General features: G+C 42.8%; 1 protein-coding gene across 1 annotated transcript; it reads right to left on the bottom strand.

Annotated features, from left to right (window-relative positions):
* Positions 1-17: 17 nt before the first annotated feature.
* On the bottom strand, positions 18-27,349 carry xpo6 (exportin 6). Its single transcript, XM_083649068.1, has 24 exons — positions 26,915-27,349; positions 25,260-25,350; positions 22,986-23,098; positions 20,732-20,929; positions 19,703-19,862; positions 19,156-19,233; positions 18,442-18,976; positions 16,504-16,630; positions 16,283-16,392; positions 15,961-16,069; positions 15,714-15,806; positions 14,412-14,481; positions 14,112-14,271; positions 12,454-12,546; positions 11,755-11,899; positions 11,273-11,419; positions 10,516-10,705; positions 10,188-10,343; positions 9,304-9,418; positions 8,220-8,391; positions 7,214-7,375; positions 6,017-6,115; positions 4,877-5,107; positions 18-610 (listed from the first exon to the last, which is right to left on the bottom strand). Exons 1-24 carry the CDS (start codon positions 26,915-26,917, stop codon positions 509-511), a joined length of 3,459 nt encoding a protein of 1,152 aa, XP_083505194.1. The 5' UTR covers positions 26,918-27,349; the 3' UTR covers positions 18-508.
* Positions 27,350-27,624: the final 275 nt, after the last annotated feature.

Here is a 27,624-nt window from a genome sequence, read left to right as displayed (position 1 = left end):
GTTTCAGAATGGAATGATATGACATTAAGTTGAGTGTCTGTCTCCTTTGGAGATGAAAAAAAAAAAAAAAAAAAACGGAAGGCAAAATGAATAAAAGCACACATTTTAAAAACTCAAATTGAGTTGAAAAGTGCTCAGTCAGTCCTGGCCTGGGTTTGTTGCAGAGGCGTGGGATAGAAGGCCTGGATCAGGCCGCTCTGTAGACCAGGTTTACCCTTCTCGCCAAATGATCATTGGCAACAGATAAGGACGGCGCTGCTTAAAAACAAAAACAAAAAAAGCGCCAACCTTCTACAGCAGAAATAAAAACAAATCAAAACATCAGCAGCATCCTCAGCTTCCATCGGCTCAACCAGACGACGTATCCTCCGTGTTCTCCCTCCCGTTACTCTGAACAGGTGGAGCAAGGCTGGAACCTGGAGCAGGAGTGTCGGGCAAAGTGGTCAGCAGCACAGGCAATCCTTTAAGATCAGAGTTGACGTGTGGAGTGGCTCAAGCGCTCATTGTGCTATAGCTTGACGGTGCCTGAGGGCAGGCTACTATTACACAGTCTGTAATAGCGGAGGTCATTCACCAGCCTCTGCACACTTTGAGTGAATGATGGCAAGTCCTTGAAGGGGGAGAGAAAAATTGGACAGGAATATTAGTTAGAAAAGAGGCGCGAGTTCCAATTGATCACAGTGCAGACGACATTCAATGGCCTCCACTAGAGCCCTGCACAGGACCGTTTTCTTAATCCCGCTGGAATCCTGACCATTACTTACCGCCCACTCCCGCAATCTGTGTTGAAGTTCAACTGCCTGACCCCAGCCGCAATTTGCGGGATCCCACGAGACCCAACTTACATTGAACTGGACTCTCTCAAAAATCCCATCATGCAGTGCTATTCAAACACTGCTTTAACAGCCTCACACGTCTTCCCATCTCAGTCAATGGTAAAACTACTAAAACACCGTCAGCTGCACCTCTTCCACTGCATATAAGAGTGGGTTCACCTGATATTCCTCCTTTTTCATTGAGCCCTGAAGCGAGCCAACATCTGTCAAATCCTCTCATCTACCGCGGCCGTTGTGTCGGGTTTGAAAACTCTGGGTGTGATTTCTGAACAGCCGTCGCCATCTATGTTTATTCCCTCGTTTCACATGCAGGAAAATCCTTTGGTTTCTCGACTGCTCTTCTCTCACTGTTACTGCCTAGCAACTCAGACGGACAGGCCAGCGCACTAGTGATGCCGCGGTGTGAACATTTTCACACCGAATGAGGAGCACGTGACCAGACCGGTATTACCGGTTACACCGGGAAATGTAAACAATAGGATTGTTAGTTCCTACTAGTGCATGTTGTTCCCGGGAACAATAACAGTGAGAGACCAGTCGGGTATCCATAGCAGCTAGACTAGAGCGAACGTTACGTTATATGTATTTTGATAATACAAGTTTTAAAGTAGTAAGCAAGAGTCTATGCTTTAACCGTCCATTCTGTAGGTTCATAGAGACAAGACGCACGCTGCTGCTGTTTAAAGTACTAACGTTAGCATGGACGCTCACAGTCATACAACACTGGCTGCATCACAACTCATGGCTACATCTGACTCGAGACAACTTTTCAGACGCCCGTGGAGACAATCTTTCTCAAAAGAAACTAACGTTAGCGACACACCTGGAGACTTTTTCTGACATGGGATTAACAATACCAGCAATGACTGAATGCTGGTAAGTCCTCCCTCCCGCTAGCATTGATGCTAAGTTAGCATCGACTTTTCGCTGTGGAAAAAAAAGGCACATTTCCAGAGATGGCCCGCAGTGACAACAGTATGCACACGCATGCAGGCTTAGCTAAGGGTCTTACCTACATGTGTATGAGGAGGGCATCATTTGTGTTCATAAGATGTATAGCGTTAACTAACGTTAGTTGCTGGTCTAACCATAACAGCGGAGCCACACTGCAGCCGAGAGGGAGCGCTTCTAATTTACACCGGCGCACGCTGAAACTGCGGAGTTTTCCTTTCAATTCTTCCTCCATAAAAACAAAAGGTGTTACCGGTGGGCACGTTATGTAATCGGGGTATTCCCCAACACCGTGTAACACCGGTAACACCTAAAATCGCGGCAAGCCTACAGCGCACACTGCCAAAGATTGTGTATGTCCGAAAAGATCACACACTCGTTAGTAAACAAAGGGAGAATGAAATCGCGGACCCGCAGTTTATTTCTTGACTGACCAATAGAGACACTGCATGAAATAGGCCACGCCCATCATGGGGATAGCGCTCCATTCACTCCCACACACCAAGTAATTTTCCTTGAATTAAACATAGCTAAAAGCTGTTGTGTGGTGGACTGCGCAGACAACAAATGTAAAAAAAAATCCCCAATTAAAGTTTTTTTGTACTCCCGAGCAACACAAGGAAGCCGTTAAGAAGAAAAATGTGGATTTAGCTGCCAATGAAGTAAGTTGGAGTGTTCATCTTCCGTATATAAGATCTTTGTGTGCAACACGCGACATAGGGGAATGCCAGGCTTGGGGGGTGTTTCAGGAAGCAGAAAGTCAGCAGACAAACGTTGTGATCAGCTCACGTCTCGTTCGCAGTTCAAATGAATGAAGTAAACGCACACAATGTCTCATTATTTGACACTAGCCAATTCCTCCTAGATATCTGCAAAACTATCTGTATCTGACGAGCGTTCCTTTGTTCGCCCGGTTAGCCACGGTTTGTTTTGCTAGAAGTTGGCACGATAGTTGGTCCTTTGTGTTTTCCCCCGTGTTGGCCGTGGTTTCTGAATGATGACGTGTTCCGCAGTGTCTCTATCCTGCATGCAGTCCAGTTAAAACCGCCCGCCCCCGTGAGATTTGCATTGAGGCCCGTGGGATCCCGCTCCCAATGCAGCCCTCTAGTACACATTGGTCAGACTTGTATTAGTAGTACAAATTATATAAAAAGGTAAACCACCTACGACTATATCATTGTCAAACCAACTGTAATTTTCCAACCAACCAAACCAACTTGAATTTTCTTCCGCTGCCGACAGAAATGGACGGCACCAATGGCAGAGCTTATACCAGCAGCCTGTTTCCATGCAGCCAGACTAGGGGGCACTTTACACGAGGACGGTTTCCTATGGTGACGGGGAATTATTGTATCGTTAGTGCCTCCCTTTTAGACGGCGACGCCGAATTTGGGCTTAGGAAACGACACATTTTGAAACCACCTTCCAGAGTGGAATTCTTTGAGACGCTTCCCGCTGAGGGCTCCATGTAATCGCTTGAAGACGGCACATTTCAGAAACTCTGACGTGCCTGCACACGCGACACACGCGATTACGCCATAGCCGTGCCCGAGTTGGCAACCATTTTCAAAATAAAATGTCAGTATGAATGAAGTTTGGCAACATTCAGAATTAAGCTACACTGCGGCCAACTTTAGTTACATGTTCATAACGTTACTGCTGCGAGGAGCCGATGGCTGTACCCGGTCGGCATTTAATGTTAGTTACAAAAGCACGTCGACAGTGTTTTCTCACTGCCAGTAGCCTACAGTAGGGTTTGACAGATAGCACACTCAGCGCCCCCGGTCCTCGCTGCTCGTTAAAGATTTCCAATAGGTGTTATTCTGATAAACTGGTCACATATACCGTATGTTACATTCTCACCCGACAAATATTAAAACTTTAAAACAGTTTGGGTTTTTTTTTTAGCTTGAAAAAAGCTTTTTGGCAAGTCTAAATGACTGCGGAAGGCGTACTCTACTTCCGTGTTTAAAACAGGAAAGACGATTACGAAATTACGTCATGCAGAAGCGCCCTTGTATGGGCAAAGAATAAGGTGATCACACTGCCACCTAGCGACCTGGCATGTACATTACGGCGTTTTAAAAATTCAACAGCGCTCATGTAAACAAGGAGAAGGTGTGAAGGAAAAGGTGTGAAGGAAATGCTATTGTGTCGTTTCTTCCAGAAACTGTCCTCGTGTAAAGGGCCCCTAGGACTACATCTGAATGACTACATCTGCATGTGGTTTTTGGTGTTTACTGTTCTGTAGCCTACCATTTTTTCACTTACTTCATCTGGGGCCGGTTGCACCAACTGGTCTTACGACTGGTCTTAAGCTAAGTTGGTCGTAACTTTACGACCTAACAGCTACGCACCAAGACGGCTTAAGCCTTCTTTTCACTACGCCCAGGCGTAACTCCTACGCCTGGTCAGGAGGAGGCGTAGCGCCTGCCTGTAACAGAGATCTCCACGGAGACCTTTTTGACCGTCATCGTCGTAACACAGCCAGTTCTCCGTCTTTGAAGCACGATGTTAAGATTATAACTAACTAGTTGTGTGGCTTAGCCTTCCCAAATGTTGCTGTTCATTTTTTTAGAATTTAATACATAGAATTGGGAACGTTACATTCAATTTAATTCAGACTGCCTGATACTAATCGCCGCCGCCATTTTCCCCAGGGGCTTCTACAGGAGGAGGGGGGTGGGAGGAGGGAGGGTGTAGTGACGCACATACAGTAGTGGGTGACGGCGCGAGGCACAATTGTGGGCCAATCAGAGGGCATTCCCCGACAATTCACATGAACGCGCATTGCTACGACCAGCGTAGGTAAGACCAGACGTAAGCCGTGTTGGTGCAACAGGCGTAAATCCACTCTAAAGACTGGTCTTAACTAAGACCGACGTAGGAGTTACGACCAGGCATAGTTAAGACCAGTTGGTGCGACTGGCCCCAGATATGTTGAGAAAGTATGACCATTGTACATTGAACTGTTAAAAACTAATTCTAACACAGTCCGTGTGTATTTTAGTTTTGGGACCATGCTTTGTTACACTTCAGTGGAGTGTGGGGGAAAATAATCATCATCTACTTTAAATGTAACTCCTTACCCGTTCAAGTTTGAAGTTGCGTGCGAGAACAGCTCGCTGGTTGGCGTCGACACCCTGGCAGCCGTTCAGGAACTCTGGCATAAAAGCTGAGAAGAAGGCATCAAAGTCGACGGAGGCCATGTTGTAAACAGCGAGGGTGATCTCCTCCTGCAGAAGGTCGTGACTTTTGTGGAGAAGCACCTGCAGGAGCACGTTGGTGAAGTGGAACAACATGGAGGTCCGGAACAACTTCTACAGTAGAACAAAAACAAAGAGGAATGACCATAGAGTGGACATGTAGTGGAGGAGTGCAATTTGCCATTATTGCAGCAGTTCTCATAGTGGTGCGAATCACTTTCTCAAGCTCTGATTCAATCTTTCACCAGCCATGCTGAATCTTTAACATAATGTTCATGTTTATTAAACCATTGAGGGCTGAACTATGAGCCCTGTGGATAAGAGTACAGTCATTTATTTTTACTGACAGCCAGAGAGTGAGATGCTAATTCACAGATGACCCTGCTAATAAGAGCATAATAGATATACACCAATGTAGCGTCTAGAGCAGGGGTGCCCACTTTTTTTTTTTTTGCCTTGCAAGCTACTTTTAAAATGACCAGCTCAACATGATCTACCAATATTTATTTAGATGAAAATCTTTGAGATTACAACTTTAAGTAGGCTTAATTTCATTAGAAGTACACAAGTGCAAGGCTTCAGTGCTCCAATCAGTCTCTCTCGATATCTGTATAAGGCACAATGGAATAGCTTTGACATTGCTCACAGCCAATGGGAATCGGGGGGGTTACAGGCACTAACTTTAATCCATTAATAATATGGTTTTGATTTTTTTTCCTTTTGTGATTTTCAATGCAATCTATTTTTCATATGGGGATCCTGTATGAATGGCGACTGGCTGTTTCCAGGGAGCTGATTAGGCAGAAGGTGGGTCTTTGATCTGATCCGGAGCAGATTAGCCTTTCAGCATATATTGCCATGGTGATCTACCCAGGTAAGAAGTGAACTAGTGTCGTACAAACCCAGGGTTAAACCTGAAGTTACCTCGCTAAGTCACTAATCTTGCATCATAGTATACTGTAGGCCCCTGGTCTAGAGATTGGACTGGCCCAAACATTCTGCATAGACAAAAACTCAGCTTACCCTGTGGTACAACTTGTGCTTGCTGTTCAGTGACTCCAGATAGCAGAGGTTCTGCTTGAAGAGGTGGATGTCTGGCTGCAGGAAAGACTGTCCAAAAGCCTGTTGGGACACATTTCAGCACATGTCAGGGAGCCAAGTGGAGCTAGAGTCAACAGTCTCTTTATCGACACATTAGCCATTTTCACACATGCGCTTTTTACCGCTAAATGACCGGAAAGCGGTCTAATGCCTTCATGTGTGAAAGTTGTTTTCCGGTATAAGCGTTCCCCCGTCATCGCGGACATTTCACCAGTTTCAAGGTTGTCAGGAGAGCGGTATGCCGCGATAAGGGACACAAGTGTGAAACGTGTACAGTCATTTCCCTGTATCAGTGGGCGTTGACTCAGGTGGTGTTGACCACCAAAGCACTATTGCAAGTCGCAAACGCGCTTTGCGGTTTTCGCCACCGGGTGATCTTGCGTGTTAGTGCGGGTCGGACCAGACTCAGCAGGTAGTCGAACGTACACATGCGTCACATGCGAAAATGACGCTTCCATTCCACGTCGTCAAAATTGTTCAGAGCATCTTCCCAAAATAAATTCCCTCCTGGTCTCTCTTGCTTCCAGACGGCTCTAGTCTCACGCAGCAGCGCAGAGGTACTTAACACTGTCATAATCTGTCCCCGGTTTAGTCTATCTTCATATTCTGCACGATGTTTAGCGAAGAAGACTGCGAACATGAATCTGTTTCTGTTCGCACGTATATCCCTTTCCATCTTCGCCTTAATTTGTCTGCGTCACTGTCTACGTTTGAGGAAAAAGCGCGTCAGCAATATTATCAAAAGAGTGGACACCGGCTCCATGTTTGTTTGTTTTTTCTGACTGCCTTGCAGCACAGTTTATACGTCATGACCCCAGGCCACTCTCCTCCGCCTGCTCCGCCCCCCAACATACAGGCTATTTGACGACTATATTCACACATGCGAGCGCTCAGGTGTGAAGGGAAATTCCGGGAAATTCCGATATTGATTTACAGGTAATTTTCCTGTACGCATGTGTGAAAACGGCTATTGTGACAAAATGAATTATACAGAATATACTGCAATATGGATGTATCCATTACAAATGATCTAATCATCATGAAACTTCGTCCATTTCCCCATAATAGTAAAACAAAGTTATGACGAGTGTAGGTACATGCGTACACACACACACACACCTGCATGGCAGCTGTGAACTGCGCCTCATTTTCCATGGTATCTTCAGCTGCACCTCTCTGGACACTTGCCAAGACTGAAGTTTTGAAGAAGTACCTCCAGTTTTGGTGGAGTATTTGGTAGAGTAACTCAAACATCTCCGCCTTGACGTCTGGAGAAGACCGCTACAATAGACAGGAGAAACAAAGACCATCTGTTACCCTGACAAGTCTATGGATCTCATCATTCTGTACCTGGCAATCTTCATGTCCAGAATATTTAACAACATTCAGGTTTAATAGCAGGCAGGATCATGGGGCGGCTTTAGCTCAGGAGGTAGAGCGGGTCGGCCAATGACGAAAGGGTTGGCGGCTCGATCCCCGCTCCCTCCCAGCTGCTGTCGTTGTGTCCTTGGGCAAGACACTTAACCCTCCTTGCTCCCGATGGTGTGTAGGTACCCTGCGTGGCAGCCTGCCGCCATTGGTGTATGAATGGGTGAATGTAGACTACCTACTGATTGTAAAGCGCTTTGGATAAAAGCGCTATATAAATGCAGACCATTTACCATTTACCATCATTTCTCATGTTTCAGATTTTTTTTTTTAATTAATAGAAGAACAACTAGAGACCATCTCCCGATAGGCTCACAGGAGCCAAGACACCCGCAACTTCAAATGAATGTGAACCAGGGTGAAGTGTGTATGTGTGGGGGCTTGTTCAGACCATGCACATGATCTTTCTTCTTATGTCAACTGCACACCCGTAAAGTTTTGTGACTGCGCCTTGCACAGTTTTGACGCTATCGCATTCACAACATTGTGGGAAGGCCCCCCCCCCCCACACACACACATGGTGAAATCAATACCAGCTGACGCTGTCGCGGCTGGTAACAATTTAGCTGTACAGCTAAAGCAAAGAAAAAAGCAGGACTTTGACGTCAAACTCCTGCTTTTTAAATATACGGTACATGTTAATCTGTGGCATGGTGACTGAATAACCAAATAAAACGGTAGGTGAGCACCAACAGACCTCTGCCACAATGGGGTAGACCTGCTCCATGCAGAGAGAGAGGATGCTGGGTAGGAAGGGTTTGAAAGCTTGACCAGGCTCTTGCACCACCACCTGCAGGATCTTCAGGAACTTCTGCACCACTCTGCACCCCGCACAGCCCTCTTGCAAAATACTGGCGGCCAGCTGTTCCCTGTCAAACACACAAGTGACAACAGACAGTTTGCATAACGGATGAAACCAGCATTTTGCTGTTGTTGGTCCCATGCTGATAAGCTTTATGTATACAGGATGTTGCAAATCAAGGTGAGGTAATATAAAGGCATGTGTAAGTCTCAGTATGGTTAAATAATTGCAAGCTTGTCTTTGTAATGTTGTGAAATTAGTAAAAACATTATATAATTTTGCTCAGGGTTTAGACCGGAGATACAGGGTAGATATAATGAATTAATCTTAGAGTGTGTTCAGATGCTATGGCAACAGGTCAGATGGCTAAGGCGTAGAAAAGAGCGTCAGCCGTGTGAGTCTTGAGGCACACCACGCAATCTGGTTGGACAGGCACGATGGCAACCAGTCCAAGACAGTCGCAGAGATACCAACTCATTCCTCAATACATCAATGAGAATAGCATCATCCATCATAACAAAGCTGATGTTTGAGAGAGGGCGTGACTCAATGGTGTGGGTGGGATGTGTTTGTCAAAATGTGTAGATGAGTAGCAATTAGGGATGCACCGATCCACATTTTTTCACTTCCGATCCGATTCCGATACCTGAATTTGGATATCTGCCGATACAGATATTATGACGATACCAATATTTTTCTTGAATATACAGTATAGGCAAAGATTTGGCCAATTAAAGATTTTTTTTTTTAAATATACCTTGCAAAAAGCAGACAAAATTAAGAAAATATACAAGGCAAAGAAGGATACTATTATACATGGGCAAATTATGGCCTGTGCGGCCCGCGCTGGAATTGCACATTTTTTATTATACTTTTTTTTTTCACGATTCCGATCCGATCCGTGAATTAATGCCAATATCGGCACCCGATACAGATATTGGATCGGCCCCATCCCTAGTAGCAATGACTGTTTCTTTACCTGGTGAACATGCTGAGGAAAGTTTGGATGATCTGTCCTGTGAAGGCAACGCCCATCTGGACTCGCAAGGCTTGGAACAGCGTCAGGAAGAAGGCCAACATCTCGTCCGTCACATCTGAAGAAGACAAGGACCATTAATGCAGTTGGTCAGTTTTAACCATCTCTTTCCAAACTTTTTCAGTGTCAATTTTCCCCATGACTGACTGTTGAGGTCTTGAAGATTGTGAACATGTATGGTGGCAAAATTAGATCGCTAGACATAGCAGAATAACCTCAGGATACATGTGGAAGGTTCCGAGGTGGCTGACGGGAAGTTTGCAGCTATACCCTATTCTAATAAATACAGAATGTGGTGCATTTCATTCAGTGTTGTAAGCCACAGCTGATCTCTGTCATGGTCAATGATCATTTGGACCATTCTGTCATTTGTACTGCAGTGGGGATTTAACATGGCTATTCTTCTTAAAACTTCCTGACAGACTATTAACTATATAATCAATAAGTCTAATTACTAGTACTTAGTAAACTTGTACATGTACAATCTACATGTATTATCACTTACTATAGCAATGTAAAGATGGGCTAAAAATAAGCAGAATAGGAAGACTGTAAAAAGGGAAGCCACAGAGACAAACAGTAACTAACACAGAGCTAAGGTTAGGTAATAGGAGGCACTTACATAATATTGTAGATGAGACTTGGATTCCTTTAATTAAGACCTATTTTTAATTTTGCGTTGTTCTCACTTGGTTTGTAGTCTTTATTCTGAGACTTCTGTCATAAACATAATCTGCTCAGACAGAATCAAGATGCATCATTTTTATATTGTGATGGATTTTCACAGGAAAGCCAGGTATGCAGGTATGAGATGAGCCCCCTCTGACCTGGCTGCTGGATGAACACGGGGAAAAGGCTGAGGGACACTTGGACAGACTCCTGAAGACTCTGGTAACAGATCTGACGGGATTTGGTGGACTCCCCGGAGATGCTGTCCACTAGGTCTCTGAGCACAGGCAGAGTCTGCTGCAGCACCGTTTTCACTGCGGGAAGAAACAAGAGCAGCAGGGGGAATAATTACTGTACTGTGTGATAAAGAAAATGAATGAATCTATAATTAGTATGACTGTAATACAATTAGCAAAGAAAAAAGAATGCTCAAGAACAAAAGACAGAATGAAAAACACCAAACAAGTTAAAGACAGAAATACTGACTGTCATCCAGGTCAGGACGCCGTGGGGGGAGGGTCGTCGTCCCCCTCAGGCTACGGTAGTCACGAGTGAGCGCCGTCAGCAGGCTGCCATGGTTGCTGGAGCGGGTTTGCCATTGCTGCTCACTCTCTGGTAAGTTGGGCCATGGGAGCAGCAGCATGTTGGATAAAGCCCTACACACCAACATGTGAGCCTGTAAGACACAGACACAAGTTGAGTAATGACTTCAGTACAGAGGACATTTTGGTCTTGTAAATATGAGGTTCTATCTGACTACCATATGTTTGCAAAGAGCAACTCAACACTAAAACACTTCTTTTGAGATGTAAACTGGTATTTAGCACGATGTAGTTATGAAACACAACAACGCCGGTCATACTGTCAACATGTGAGCCCAGATGTGCCAGTGCCATATTTTACTTGGTCAGCTCGCCCTCCAGTGGTTAAATATGGCAGCTGTAGTGCTGCTGGAGATGCAGCTGCATACAAGGACAATTGTCCTAAGATACGTCATTTGGTAAAAATATGATACCACATCAGCCTATGAGCATGTGGACACGCCCACGCCACAACATCCCTACTTGGCTACTTTTCAAAAAGGGAAAATCCAAGAACGTCTTGTCGATGTGTGCAACTGCTGAGAAACAGCCGCTACGCAATTGTGTGACTGCAGTATGTCTTTGTTTTCACCACAAGCTGGTTGAAAAGAGATACATTTATGAGTCGGCACACATCACATGCAAAACAAAAGGACATGAACCTCTTGAGGGAGTCTGCGAGTGTGGTTCTCTGTGATGAGGCTGAAGATGTTCTGAACAGCTGGCAGAGTGACCAGGAACACCGGCCGCACTGTGGAGGTCATGGAAACCACCAGGTGGCATGCTGACAGCAGCAACTTTTCAGGTACCTGGAAACAAAACAAACAAACAAAGAAAAATCTAAGTATTTACACAAAATATACCTTTCTATTGCTTGCTCAGTTTAAGGCTTATTTGTTTGCCCATGACAAGTGACAATTTTGGTCAAAAGGCAGCATCTCCACTTGAGACAGCAGATCATTGAAATGACATGGGGCCGAATATGAGCATTAGTTGATATAACTTTGGAACTTGATATAGTCACTTAAGCCTTGAAAGCCACCTTGAGTTGGTGGACTTACAACGTATATTTATCATTTATGACGCTCCATAATACAGACTTAATATTTGAGTGTGTGGCAAAAAGAAGTGTGAGGGAGTCTACCTTAGCAGTGATGAGTGGGCTACTGGCATCCACTGCAGATGTGATGAGGTTGTTGAATCGGCTCTGGTTCTGCCTGTGGACCTCACTGTAGAACTGGGCAAGCCAATGAGAGTAGGCCTGCAGAGCAGCAAGTGCCTGGGCATGGCTGGAACCAACAAACACACTAAATATTGCAATGAATCTGACAAAACATACTTGTTTTTCATCGTATACTGAAGCCACATGTCTTCCTAAATTGCAGCTAAAATGGTCCTTGTGATACATGTTAGATATTGTAGTATATTTTAATGTGTCATAATTACAAACCAAAAGGAATACTGAAATAGGAAGATCATCTTTGGAAATTGAGTCTGGATTTTCCCTCCCAAAGTTGGAACTCGACTATTATAGAGTGACTTTCTGAAGCTGCCATGTTGACAAGGAATGGGAGGCAACTCTTGGACACTGCACAAATAACCTGAGGTTGTTTTTTCTGTGGTATTTTATTTCAGTTATGAAATAAAGCTCACGTGGGTGTCACTGTCAACATTTATGTAACATTCTAACATTTCGCAAAGTCAGTTCCTCATTCTCTGTCCATGATACTCCAAAGAGTGTTTGGTCTGATGACAACAGATTAGAGCTTTGGTTCTTTGGATTCCGCCTTTCAGAAAGAATTGTTCCTATTCATAAATACTGTGAATTGCGTCTGATACTCACACATCAATGAGATCTGGCTTGAGAACAGAAGGCACAGCGGTCTCCAGGTCGTAAAGGCTGATCTGAGTGCCGTAGCAAGTGACCTCAACCAACCTAGAAAAACAAACACTGAAGTCAGTTAAGGCATTTTGCTTCTCACCGAGAGTGATATGGGCTGCAAATGACAGTTTGATCATTAGGAATGTCACAGTGAATAAATAGTACATGAATGTACATAATAGGAGATGCTTTCCAGAAAATAAGAAAAAAGAAAGGCATACTTTCATCAAAGCAGAGCATTCTCATGGGCTTTTAAGGTGTCATGGGCACATACTCCCAGAAATCACACAGAAATATAGAATAACCAGAAAATGGCAAAACCCTCAGCCATGACTGGTCACTGATTAGTAGGCAGACAATCATCAATGTGCAACCCTTCATTTTTCTTTTAATTACTGACAAAATAACAATACCCACCACCCCCCAAAAAAATAAACCTGTGTATTATTTTTTTTACAATGATTTGTGTTTGTTAGATTTCTTTTTTGCCTTAATTGGATAGGACAGTAGATAACCAGCCTTAATTGGATAGGACAGTAGATAGCCAGGGAAGGTGGGGGTAGAGAGATGACATGTGGCAAAGGACTACGGGTGGGATTCGAACCAGGGTCAGCCACGCGAAGGACTACGCCTTAGTGGACGCCCTGTGATTTATCCTTCTAAGTGTGTTTATTATGAATTGATGACAGAAACTATGAGGTGAAAACATGTGGTTCAGTAAAAACTACTGTATTTGTAGGGCTGTTATCGGTACTCTATACTTTGTACCGATACCCAGCCCTATAAATACAGTAGTTTTTACAGAACCACATGCGATACCAGAAGAAATGTGGGGGAAATCTGCTGCTTGTGATCCGTGTTGACGTGTGTGTGCGCTCGTGCGTGTGTATGAGAGAAGGAGAAAGTTACCTCAGAGTGCAGACTAACAAACTGGTTAGCACTTCAAGAAGACAAAACAGTGTTTTACGACAAGCAGGCTTACTGGATATTTCCACATAACGTTATAATCCATACTGCCTTAATGATCAATGTTGCGGTAACGTCACATTACATCTTCCAATGTATCCTATCCACCCGATGTGTGTTGCTAGGTCAGCGTCTGTCATTAAGAGTACACCATAACAGATACAGAACAGTCTGTTACACCATCATGGTCCATGGTCAAATTTTACTCCAAGCCAAGGAAGATGAATGGCAGCAGTGATTCATGACAGTCACCACTTAAGTGAATGTCTGCCTGGTATGTCACTCAACATAATTCTCAATGAGTTTAAATCCCTGTAATGTTTTGCAATAAGTTACACAGGTTATATTCAACAATAAATGCACTTTATTATTAAGTCATCCTCCTTCTGATCACTTTGTTTTAAGTCTTGAATATACCACCGAGTGAACAAAAAATGGAACCCAATGACATAAATGACTAATGAATATGAATGAATAATGAGGTCACATTCACAACAGTCTAATCCTAATGTTAATACTCTCCAAATCTGGCTTCAAACATCAAATCTTTTTTCGGCGAGGCTCCCCCCCTTGCGGTCGAGGTAAGTTTTGAAATCCCTCCAGGCCTGACATTTTTTCTAGGGGAAACACTGGAAGGGGAGCAGAACACTGACCTCTCGACCACTGCCAGGGCATCATTGAAACGTGCAGCAAAAACCTCTCCGATGAAGTACTCAGCCAAGCGTCCCACAGCTTGAAGTAGGGAGCTGAGGTCCCTCAGAGAACAGTGCAGTCGGCGGCAATCATTCTCTGCAGTGATGTTGAGCCTTCGACCTGAGCGGGAGACACCAAGTCAGCTTATCCGCTTATAACGTTTTCATCTATGGGTAAGCATTGTTCAACTTGACTACACCTCAAAACAAAACGGAGAACAATGAGATCAAACAGAAAAGCTCAACTAAACTGTTACTTACTTGTGCCAGTGGTGACGATAAACTGCTGCAAACCCAGGTAGACATCTAAATTCTCCTGAAGGACTGGAAACTGAAGAAAGAGCAAGATAAGCATCACCCAGCACTGAACAACATGCGGTTAAATCCACAATCACGTGAAGAGAATTCACTTTCAATTGAATAAATTCAAAATGTCAATGAAAAGTGTGAACGATAGTCCCCACTTCTCATTTCTTGTTAGGAAGATATGATGTCTATCTGATGCCAAAACAGGCCTTTAAAGTACAACCATTTTGGAAGACAGTGTTTTCCACAATGGCTGATAATTGATTCTTTTATAAGGTAATTAGCCCTGAATCTGATCACCATATTGATGTTAGGAGACTTTGAGTCACATCTCAATATTTTGTTTGACTTGGGTTTTAGTGCATTGCTGGTGCAAGTAAGAAGAAGAAAGAAGTTGGTTTCCTGTTGTATCCAGGTCGACAGACTCTCGTTGCAAAAACTAAAGTGAAACTCATAATTCCAGACTTCACAAACTACCCATGTGTTTGTAAAGATGTCAAGACAATTGTGCTAGACAGCAATTTTTGTTGTCGTCAGATGTGTAAAACTGTATACCGTGAACCCTACCCGCTATTTTGTTCTGAATTGACTTTCTGGATTTTCTATTAAAGCACATATCCAGAATATTATATATAGAATTGCAATTAGAGCCCCAAATCCTTGAAGTGAACTGAATCCAACCCTATAAGATAGCCTTTGAAAACAATCACTAATTTCACACATTCACCCTGTTTTCTTCATTTCCTTAAGTAAGTAAAAGTAAAACTGTATTTGTATAGAGTAGCACCTTTCAAGACAAGTGTCACAAAGTGTGTGGGCTGGAACAAACAGCTAACTTTGGTTGCCAGCCACAGCTAGCCTTTTTTTCTTCTTCTTTCTATGATGCTATCATTAGCAAGCAACAAAGAAATCATGTTCTAGTCTAACCAAATAACTATTTTGGTGAAGCAATAATAACCTTCTCTCTCAATTACTGTTTCAAGCTGTCTTGCTCAGGGTGTGATGTCCCGTGGGGGCAATCGTGTGTGTGTGTGTGTGTGTGTGTGTGTGTGTGTGTGTGTGTGTGTGTGTATGTGTGTGTACACACACACACATTTATATTTCATATATAAAATTAAGAATCATGAACAAATTTGATTGACAGAATTAACATTAACATCAGAATTCTCAGCTAGGTTGCATAAAGTGGAATTGGTTTTTAACAGCCTTTTAAAAACCTTGTGAAATGTCAAGATGACACCAAAAATGATCTCTTACCAAAGTATTGAATGCATGGGATGGGAGCAGCTCCATCACCTTGGCAACCACCTCCAGACTCTGACGCAGATACCTTTGCCACTCAGTCTGTTTCTATAGTGACCAAATGGGAGAGAAGATCCAGAAATTGATGTAGGTGAGGGGATATATTCTTTGGCAATGTGTGCACGTCTTCAGAGTTCAGATACTTCTGTTATATACCAGGCTAGGACAGATGCACAGTAATTCATTATTTAATTATTCTTACATCATCATCCAGAGTCTCATCATCCAGCTCTTCTAACTGGGCCTGATTGTATCGAAACTGTATTCGGTTCAGAACTTCCCTCAACAGAAGGACTAAGGCATCTTTGTACCTGTCCAACCATACAAGCAAATTCATTTAAAAAAAGGACATGTTATACATGAAACAATGACCAATGGACAGAAATACAGGTTAGAACATTTTCACAATCATTTTACATGATTATTTTTAACTGCATTAGTTAATAGGATTTTTGATTCATTTTGAATTTATTGAGTGCCACATTTAAAGTAACAGGGAATAAATACATGCTTGAGCGACTTACCTATTGAGAACACTTTCTCGGGCTGCTAGTCTGCTTTTGATTTTGGTTGTTAGAAAATCCAAAAACACACTCCATATATCCAGACAGGCAAAGTAGCCTTCATGGTTCGGCTGAAAAACAAGTAGAAGTCAGTTTTCCAAACTGTCAGAAATGGTAATTTGTGGCAACCCTGTGGTGTATCGCAACAATGAATTACTGTATAGGAGTATGGATGGTTTTACCTGGTTGAAGGTGTACTTGAAAAGCAGGGCTAGAAAATCTACAATTGGAAATTGAGGACTGGACTCAATTCGCCTCAGGTGGACGCTGACGAACAGGCGCAGAAAATCTGTGAACTTTTCCATGTAACTGTAGGTGGGAAGAGAAAATGTGATATCAAATGACTTTGGAAACACCAACAGATACAAGTAACTCAGGCAACGTTTGGTTTGGTCCATTTTAGATGCGTTTTAGCTGCACATTCAACAGCATCCAGCACACAGCCTCGATATACAGTACGCTGCGCATGCAGAAAACAAAACATCATTGATATGTGCAAGTACACCTAGTTTGCATGTTTTTGTCCTACTAATTATTGATATCATTTAGGTACTGTAGGTTTAGGTCACTGTATACTGAAACTTGAAGGTCACTGCATACTGAAACTTGTCTAAAAAGTTATTTTGATCAAGAATGTTTTAATTAGGGATGGGGCCGATCCGATCCAATATCGGTATCGGGTGCCGATATGGCACTAATTCACGGATCGGATCGGAATTGGGGGAAAAAAAGCAATTCCAGCGCACAGCTGGCCGTAATTTGTATAATAATGTATAATAGTATCCTTCTTTGCCTTGTATATTTTCTTAATTTTGTCTGCTTTTTGCAAGGTATATTAAAAAAAAAACTTAATTGGCCAAATCTTTGCCTATACTGTATATTCAAGAAAAATATTGGTATCGGCATAATATCGGTATCGGCAGATATCCAAATTCAGGTATCGGAATCGGATCGGAAGTGAAAAAAGTGGATCGGTGCATCCCTAGTTTTAATGCAGATTTATGTTTCAGAAAGGATTAAATCGAGCATTTATGAAGAGCTTTAGAGATGTCAAAATATTGAGATACGTATTGTGTATCATGATATAGGCTAAACATACTGAGATATTATTTAGAGGCCATATTGCCCAGCCCTAACTTAAGGTTATGAGTATAACCCCGGTTTTATGAATAGTATGAGTGAGATGACTCACCAGACAACCCTTCTTGCCAGGGTGGGTGAGAAGAATGCTCATCAAGAATGGCGTTATCCTGCTCTGCCGCCCCTATATATAGGGCGGGCTAGTGCCCCTAGCGGCGGAGGGAGGAAAATATGTTATTCCTCCGACTCCAAATATGGATATTTGGTGAAGAAATAATGTGTCTAGGTCAAAGAGAGAGTATCTGGTTCCATAGTGAGTCATCTCACTCATATTATTCATAAAACCAGGGTTATATTCATAACCTTAAGTTAAGCTAGATACAAGCATAATTAGGTATCATCGGTCTATACTGTAAGACTCTGGGACTGACGGACGATATTTCGGGGTTTCCGGTGTAGAGTGGACGTCGGTGCCAGACTTCCGCCATAGTCCGACGCTGCCTCGTATGCAGTTATGATAACTGAGTTATCGGTTTATAGAAATAAGCCAAAAAGTCGTCTGGACTTAAAACACCTACAACAAATATCAATCAATCAACTCCCAACTCCATTCTCGCCGCATGAATCAGACTGTAAACAATGACCGCGGTGCACAGAAGCCAAAGTTTTGGTGCGGACGTCTGCTCTACTGGAAAGAAACCTCAAAATATCAGCTGTCCCAGAGTCTTATTAGTAGTCAGACTGATAAGACTCAGGGTTTGCCAATTGTTGTCTGGTTAATAGAGAAAATACACCAAAATACAGATATGGTTTAAAAGTCTGCGCAAAGGACATTAAATCATGCAGGCAGAAAACATAGACCTGAGGCATGAAAAGATGGTGCGTAGACAACAGCATTGATTAAAACAAGAGCGTTTCTGTTCTGAGAGATGGACGACCCAAAAAGAACACAGCTATACGTCACTTTTGATTTAGAGTGGCTGTTGGTGAAATTAAATATAGCCAGTGGCAATATAGAAACTGAGCCATTTCAGTCATACCTCTCATCAAGTTCCTGCAATCGACTCTTGACCGTGTGAGCGTTATTCTCTCGTGTCAGCCTCTGCAGAAGAAAGAAGGTCTGCTGGAACATGCGCAGCAGGTACTCCTCAAAGTCCAATGGCACACAGTTCTTTGACACCAGCTCATTGACACAGGTCATGGCCAAGACCCCGAGACGGGCCTGATCCGCCTTACACCGCTCACTCTGTTGCAAGGTCCGTCCTCCTCCGTTTGACGTCGGCGCCAACGTCCCGGGATTCAGCTGGCCATTGGAAGAGGAGGTGGTGGAAGAGGAGATGAAGGATCCAGTCTTGGCCTTCGTCCGGAGGTCACACCCAAAACGAGCAAAATGGAAGATGGATGCCAGCAGGGTGGGTGTGATGCTTGTGGACAACGGGATCCAGCTGAACAGGTGGGCCAGACACTCCAAAACGAGGCAACACAGTTGCTGACTCTCATTGTCCAATGCTGCCATGGGCTGGCACAGCAACTTGGAGTACTGGCTGCCCTGAAATAGACTGCCCAGCAACTCCACTGACAGAGAGGAGACAAAGAAATGGCCCAGTTAACACTGCTAATACATACCTCTCCCCAACATGCATGCTGTAGTAATGTTGTTGTAATGATGTTGTGACCAGCAACTTATTGTTCCATCATAACAACCACAGCATTAGTGATTTGTTGAAGTGTCAAGTAAGTGGAGCTTCACTCACTACTTTCTCCTGAGGTGGGTGAGGGAGGCGGGGTGGAAGCTATGACATTGTGCTTGTCCCAATACGTCTCCAGGATACCTGCAGGACAATAAGCGACACAACGAGAGGTTCATAGTCTGCATATATTCCTCCACACAATATATTCCTCCATCACCTTTACAAAAATCCCTGTCCTTGTATACCGTACTCATAATATATACACACACACACACACACGACTGTAGCAGAGAGTAACCCGAGGAACAAGAGCTGTCTCTTTGCTCTATAATGGTCTGACCATAAGTGTAAATGTAAAATTGTGTGGAAGGGTTACTGTTTTAATAATAATGGCCCATAAAATAATCCTAATAATCTTTTAAAATCATTTCAAGACATTTGTATTGGCTAGTTTTTCTATGAATTACGGTACACAGATCCATGATACACACTGGCTAGTGGCTACACTTTGTCACAAAGTAGGTCATGGTCTAATACGCTTAAAAAAAATGACTTTTACATTCGGCCATGGCTTGGACATTTGGCAATGCCTAGTGTAAAGGTTTCTCACCTGTCAATAGTCCAAGCACTGTGGGCACCTGCTCCAGCAGCAGTTTGCGCAACTCCTCTTTCCTCACAACACTTAAGTCTTCTCGAGGGCATGCTAGCTCCTCTGATGTGGTTTTTAACAAGACCAACCCTAATGAGGCCAGGGCTGGGGACTGGATCAACTGTCGTTAAACACAGATGGAAAAATAACAGCTTCATCAATACAGAATGATTGAATTCTACATCCTACATTCTCCCTCCATAAATCATTCTAAATGGTTCCGCCCATAGGCCCATATGATGGAGGCTATATGATGATGGCTCAACCCCTTCACTTTCTACACATCTGGTCATATAAAATGGGAGATATTCTAAAATGCAAAGTGCAAGACCTTTACATATTGACATTGTTACATTATATGAACCAAAATGAACCAATACTTGCTTTTACAAAATAGATATTTTTTATTTAAAGTGCAAACCTTAAATTACTAGAAGTTTACAAAAGAAAATATTCAAAAAGAAAGAAAACCTGAAATGCATTTTGAAATAATTTGACAGATGTGCAATAGGTAAGGAGAGATACTTTTTTGAGCAACTTTATATTATGAGGGAATGCACTTTCTGTCTAACAGCAGCTATGTAAATGGTAAATGGCCTGCATTTATATAGCGCTTTTATCCAAAGCGCTTTACAGTCAGTAGGCACATTCACCCAAGCTAAGCTATGTATCCCTGGTGTTGTTTAACAAGGCAACAGTAAACATGTTGTCCCCCACGAATGATGAAGTCACTGTCTGGGCCAATCAGTAACAAATATGTCACCTTTTCTCACCAAATCAATGTCATTTTGAAATTGCCAGAATGGAGGAACGGCAACGATAAATTTCCCAAAGTTGATTGAAAATCCGAGATCGCCATCTGAATTGTAGTAGTCCCTCCACTGATTTGTGGGGGGTGTTTATCAGTAGCTGACTAAATCAAATGCAATAGATCGACATTAAACAAGTTGCACAGACAACAGCAGAAACTACCACGTCGGCAGGGCTTACCTGAAGGGTGTTTGTAAAGAAATCGCGGTAGAACATCGGCCAATCCTGGCGACCAATGTCCACAATGACTTTGCAGAGTTTATTGCGGATGAAATATGGCATGGCTTTGTGCTGGGATAGTAGAAGCTTGGGCAGACAGCTGCGGATCTCCATCTTGTCTTGTGAAGCCACTCCCAGCCACATTTTATTCACCAGGTTCTGAAAGTAAGAAGGACAAGCAGTTGCCAGAACGGTGTCTAATTTCTCTGGCAAGTCCCTCTATATCAGGGGTGTCAGACTCATATTAGGTAGAGGGCCGGATTTGTTCAACTGAGACCTCATGGGGGCTGGATTTTTTTTTTACTAAAATCAATTCGACTCATTTACCCATTTACTTCACAAAAGAAATACTGCTCTTTCCATTTCTCTTGAAACTGCCTGCATTCCGTGTCAACCTTTCTCTTTTTCGACAGCATCTTGTTCAGGGGCGGACTGGGATCATAATTCAGGCCGGGCATTAGATACCAAGCAGGCCAGGCCGATACGGGCCGACGCGCGTGCCGGCGTCCGAAAAATTTGGGCCGTTTAAAGCTCAATTTGGGCCGTTTGAAGCCAGATTTGGGCCGTTTGAAGCCCAATTTGGGTCGTTTAAAGCCCGATTTGGGCCGTTTGAAGCCCGATTTGGGCCGTTTGAAGCCCAATTTGGGCCAAGTCCAATTTTACAATGAGATGCACCCACTTTAACCCTGAATAAAGTAATAAAACCACTAGTAAACCAGTAGGCGGCGCCTGGCCTGCTGTTCAGTGAGTGGCCTGACTGCGGGCACAATTTTTTTTTTTTTTTTTTTTTTGCAGGCCAGGCCAGGCCAGGCCACCGGGCATTTGCCCGACGTGCCCGATTATGCAGTCCGCGCCTGATCTTGTTGATTATTTTGTTTTTTGGTAGGTAGCTGAATGCGCGATTCAATTCCAGCGTGGCATCATGGCGGCTTTGTTTACACCTGATGACCTACTGACATACTTCCTTGTAGTGCAGGTTAATTAACTTATGAATGAACTCTTAGCTTGCTTATTAGCCACACGTAGTTCATGATAATGGGGTGCGAATTTAATAATAATAATAAAAAAAAAAAAAAATAAAAAAAAAAAAAATATTCCAAAACATCTCGCGGGCCGGATGAAACCTGCCCGCGGACCGGATCCGGCCCGCGGGCCGTATCTCTGACATCCCTGCTCTATATAGTTACCTACTGTATGTGAAAAACAGTTATGGGGCTGTTTGCAAAGTGGCATTTCTTTGTTATTTCACATTTTTTGCCCCACTGATTTGCATTCATGTTCCTCACAATGTATTTTGGATTAGAATTATTCCTTATAATGGATGCAATCAGGGATTTCTCTGGATTCAATAAACAGGTGCATGGCACGGCAGTAACATAATTTCCACCACTAGGCGAGAAAATATGATAATATAATAGCAGTCAAATGTCGCCACGATTCCATATTAAACATTATAAATGACATAGAAAACCATTTTTACTACTGCACCTTGTCCTAGAAGCATGCCTACAGTATGACGGGAAAATGCAGAGATATGGAGAAGTAGTAAGGAAACATTGCCCAGTTGCAACAAAATCAAACATAAGTACTAAAATGTCACCTACTACTGAAAAAGGGAAACGCATGCATCTACGGGTCACAGAATATTCAGCCTTACACCATGCAATACAGAGTACCGCAGGAATGATGCATTTTTGTAGGCTTACCCAGAAGTCCCTGCACTTCCTGGTTCATAGGTGTAAAAGGCAATGGGATTTTTGCATGGGGATTTCCGTTAAAAGTGTAAATAAAATATTTTAAAAACATGATTTTCAGAAAACTCTTCAAAGGTAATAAAGGTGGTCCTAATTTGTGACGATTATCTTCCTGAACACAAATTTCGCTGTTTCATAAATTCTCCCCCCGCCCTTTTTTAACCTTATTTCATCCCCATACCTTTTACACCTACGAGCCAGACGTGCTAGTGTCCAGGTCTTCCGGATTCATTCCGGCGGGACTCTATTTATTGCACATTTAACTACTTGTGTTGCAGCATAAACTAAATGAGCAAACAGGAAGGTAGGAAACTATGTACTCCTTGATACAATACTATTTTCCCTTTGCATTGTCTTGTTATATTATATTATTTCTTTACATATAATATAATGAAGGCATTTGGCAATTATATACACCCAAATATATGCATCTTCCATTCCCATCCAGCAACAGGACTTACCTCAAATACTGTAAGGCTGTACATCATGACGTACTCATTTCGAGTATTGGAGAGCAAGAACAAGCAGTGTCGCCACGCTCCCGTCTGCTGAGCAAAGTTGTTCAGCAGCTCTTCTGCAGAAAAAAGTAAGTAGACATGATCATTGACAGAGGTGCATGACAATCTCACCCTTTAATGGTAGGCAGGCTGAAACTAATGCATCACAACACAAGGTGTATGATAAATAAATAAATAGCTAAATAAAAAATAATCTGTCTGTATTTCCAAAATGACGAACAATGCTCAATAATCTAATTACTAGGGCTGTCAACGTTAACGCGTTAATCGCGCGTTAACTCAAATTCCTTTTAACGCCACAAAAATTTTTTTACGCGCGATTAACGCATGCACTTTCTTTGAAGTTTGAGCCTTGGTCCGACCCGTAGTTTGGGAAATCAGGAAGCAGTAACGTTGATAGCAAGCAGAAACAAAGCTCCGTGAGCAGAAAAGGAGGAAGAAAATGGGTATATTGGCAAGTTCAGCTTCAAATTGAGAAAGATGTCCTGCATTTTGGGTGAGAGAGAGAGAGGGAGTGCGTCAGCTCTCCCCGTCTGTCTCATCTCTCACCATGGCAGAGAGAGTGAGAGACAGACGGAGAAGGGGGGGGGGGGGGGGGGACAGAGAGGGAGAGAGAGAGGCAGAGAAAGCGAGCGAGACAGACAGACAGGCAGTGAGAGATGGAGGGCGAGCAGACCAGAGAGAGAGACCGACGGAGAACGGGAACGCGAGAGAGAGAGATACCGAGAGAGAAAGCGAGAGGGGGGAGAGAGAGCATGCACGCAGCTTCTCCTGTCTGTGGCTCGAGAGATGTAGAGAATAGCACCAATGAACTTCACAGTGCAGCCTGAGAGATGTGTATTCCCATAACTAGTAGCAATAATAACAATATTACCAATGGCCAAATACTTACCCATACTAATGATAATAGCTACCCATATTAATACAACAGTGCATCTTTGCACAAAGCTCTCAGGTTTAAGGTAGCCTACCTCGGTTTAAGGTAGATTTAGAACAGATTAAAAAATGCGATTAATTTGCGATTAATCGTGATTAACTATGGACAATCATGCGATTAATCGCGATTAAATATTTTAATCGATTGACAGCCCTACTAATTACATATGGCACAGACTGCAAAATGTGTGGGGGGAATGTAAACTACCGTAAATTTCGGACTATAAGCCGCGGCTTTTCCCCCGTTTTTTGGCCCTGCGGCTTATATAACGGTGCGGCTTATCTATGGATTTTTTCGAAAAAAAAAAAAAAAAAAAAAAAAACTGAATTCTCTCTTTTTTAGCACTCTTTCTAACTATAAATCCACTTCTGTTTTAATTTCCTCTCTTGCCCTCTTTTCACCACACCGCGGACACTGTGTGCACTGTAAAAAAAAAACACAGGTGGTGTTGTGTTATGTTGTTTTGTTGAAATGTTAATAAATGGGAGCTTCCTCAAACAGCCATCTCTTTCCCGACAATCCCCTCTGTGCATGAACCCTTACATATGGTAATTAAACATTAAAACACAATAAAAAAAAAAAAAAAAAAAAAACATTAAAACACCTGCGGCTTATAGTCCGGTGCGGCTTATATATGTAACAAACAGGCAATTTTGCTGCTGCGGCTTATACTCCGGTGCGGCTTATAGTGCGGAAATTACGGTAGATGCAGACACTATAGAGAGCCAAAGTGAAACGTCACTTCCTGCTTTCTCCCTGTGCCAGCGTTGAAAAAATATGAATGGCGAATATGAACAGAGAATAAGGTTACTTTTTTGACCCCGTTTGAATTGTGCCACGGGGTGCCAACATTAATTTTGTCAATTTAAAACATAACTGTTGTTAAGAAAACCGCAGTATGTCGTCAAACTGAAACTTAGGGGTTAGTTTCGTATAAAAACTACATAGCTTGTGGAAGCTCGTGGCATGTCGCCAGTCTTCAGCTGTGATGTCAATTAGGTGACGGTGTATGTAGTCTTTCTGATTTATAACTTATAGTGCAACAGTTTGACGACAAACTGTGACTTTCTCGAAATGCAAAGCTATGTTTTAAATGGACAAAATTAATGTTGGCACCCCGTGGCACAATTCAAACGGGATAAAAAAAGGAACGTTATTCTCCGTTCACCGCCATTCATATTTTTTCAGCGCTGGTACAGGGAGAAAAGCAGGAAGTAACGTTCACTTTGCCTCTCTATAGACTAGAGTAGTGGTAAGATTTACATGGCGGCCCAACTCACCGATCTCTCTCTTGCGCTCATTGGTTGTGCAGCTGTGAAAGAACTCCGTCATAAGATTCTCCAGCGCACGTAATGATGCCTCCTCGGATGCCTAGTGGACCAAGACAAGTTGGTGGTGAGGATGGTTAGTACAGAACACAGCGCCTGCATGATTAATCAAGTTCAAATTAAGTGCCACTTGGAAATATGCATCATCTAAACAAAAAAAGCATAGTTTTTATATCCTCCATTATCTACCCTTTTGCACACCATCAGTTATGTGTTTGATATCAAATTACAGTTACAGTATAAAATTACAGTTTACTGTTTAAGTAGCAAGACGAGGAGAAGTGAATTGGACAATATTACAGCTGTTCCCAATATTTTGGCCAATTGCAGTAAAAGAAAAAAGCTACAGTCAAAACATATCTGCCAACACTGCCCAACTTGCACTGGTTACTCTTATTTAATACCACACTCTCTTCATGGAATATAATTTCCCCTATTCAAGTCATGATAATTATTAAGCTAACAGACTAACAAATAATTAGACTTTTCTGTCACATTTGGCCTTTAGTTTACATATCTGAGCATTTTATTATGGTGAGTTTTGTAGCCTAGTATATAGGCATATTCATTTTATAATATGCAAAGCATACTACTGTATAAACAAATGCAATACACACAGTATTAAAAAGGTATGCTATTCAGCTGGCTTTCAGATATATTATGTGCACATAAAGTCAGCACAGCCAGCCACAAAAAGACAGCAATCTAACATGCCCAGTTGACTGCTTTGAAGAAGACTCCTGGGAGTGTTTGCAGGCCTGTGCACCTTCTTGTTCAGGCATGTCACTTATTGTGCTGGACAATCTCATTAATTTTCACAAGTCAATTATTGCATGCATCTTTCTAGTTGGTCAATAAACAGGTATCAGACAATTATCAACGTTTTGGCATAATCACGTGAAAATATGGTTCATATGACCACAGCTCAGCTTTTTACAGTTCAAATTACAATTGCAATACAGCCTATAGAAAATTGCTACCCGTATATCTTGTGCAGCTCTCCAAAATACAATTCAATACTCATGAGAAGAACCCCAATTATGGCCTTACAGAGCAAAGCACGTTCTCATGAAAGCAAAACCAGTGCAATAAGTAGGCTATTAACGCGTTTGACAGGTGGTGGAGGAGGAAGTTGGGCCTTGCCTCGCAGAGCACTAGCGTTAGCTCGCTAAATGACATTTAAACAGCAGCCCCAGTGACAGGCAGGTCTGAATTCCTCAAATGAGCCACAACTTGCAGAGAACATTACCCAACACAAATATTCGCTTTTGCAAGATGGGCGTCTTGTATCGTGAAATGGCTTAGCGAGCTGCCGCATCCCGGAAATTACCTGGCCGCACACAAACCGTTATATCGCTTAACCTACGCAGAGCAATTTGGTGCATAAATTCAGATGCAATCAGCGAACGTTATACGGGAAGTGGTTGAAGTAGCGTTTATGCATTAAGGTGTTACTGACATTGACATGTGGGTCTCTAGTCACGCTGTAACGTTAACGTTATGCAGGACAGCTCGAAGCTGATCCATGCTAACGTTAAATTAATATTAAATGATCCCTAAGAGGGGGACAACACGAATAATTAGTTAAATAACAAAGTTATACTCACCATGTTTAGCTCAGGAGGCTTCCCCCAAACTACTTAGTCTCAAATGAGCTAATATGGGTAACGTTAGCAACTACTGTAACGTTAGCTAACCAGCTAGCCACTTCAATTGCTAGCTTTGATGTTGCTGGCTAAAGTAATGTTACCGTAGCAGAGGTTCATGCTCGCTTGCGTTGTGTCGATTTTTCCTCGCAAGCTTTTTAAATGGCAACCTTAGGTTAATCGCCACATAGATATGGTTCGCATAAAAAAAAGAAATCGTGTTAATGTCGGCAATCTAGCACTGACTGCAGTACCGGAGAAATGTGCAGCGGTACAATGCTACCAACATAACATTGCACGACTGCTAATGTTAAAGCGGATAGCTAACTCGGCTAGTTGTTCTGAACGATGGAGGCATCGTTAGCTGTCAAACGTGGTTTGCTGTCGCTCACATGAACCTCGTGCTACCCTTATGTCAATTTCGAAAACGTGTTATTATACACGGCGATTTATTTAGCAACGTACGCAACAACGCTGAGTGAGTAGTTGAGTGAATATCATGCGCGCTTGTTCCTGTTTTCCCTTCTTCGGTGTTCACTGCTGAGGGAGGGTGGCTCAGTCAGTGTTGCCAGATACAGGCAATGGTTTCCAGCCCAATTGGGCGGAAAACTCGCCCATCTGGCAACAGCTGGCTTGTTTCAGGGTTTGCTTCGCAACTTCCTCTTTCACAC

Source organism: Poromitra crassiceps (assembly GCF_964638095.1).
Source record: "Poromitra crassiceps genome assembly, chromosome: 13".
NCBI lineage: Eukaryota > Metazoa > Chordata > Actinopteri > Beryciformes > Melamphaidae > Poromitra > Poromitra crassiceps.
This window is presented reverse-complemented; position numbering and strand designations above follow the sequence as displayed.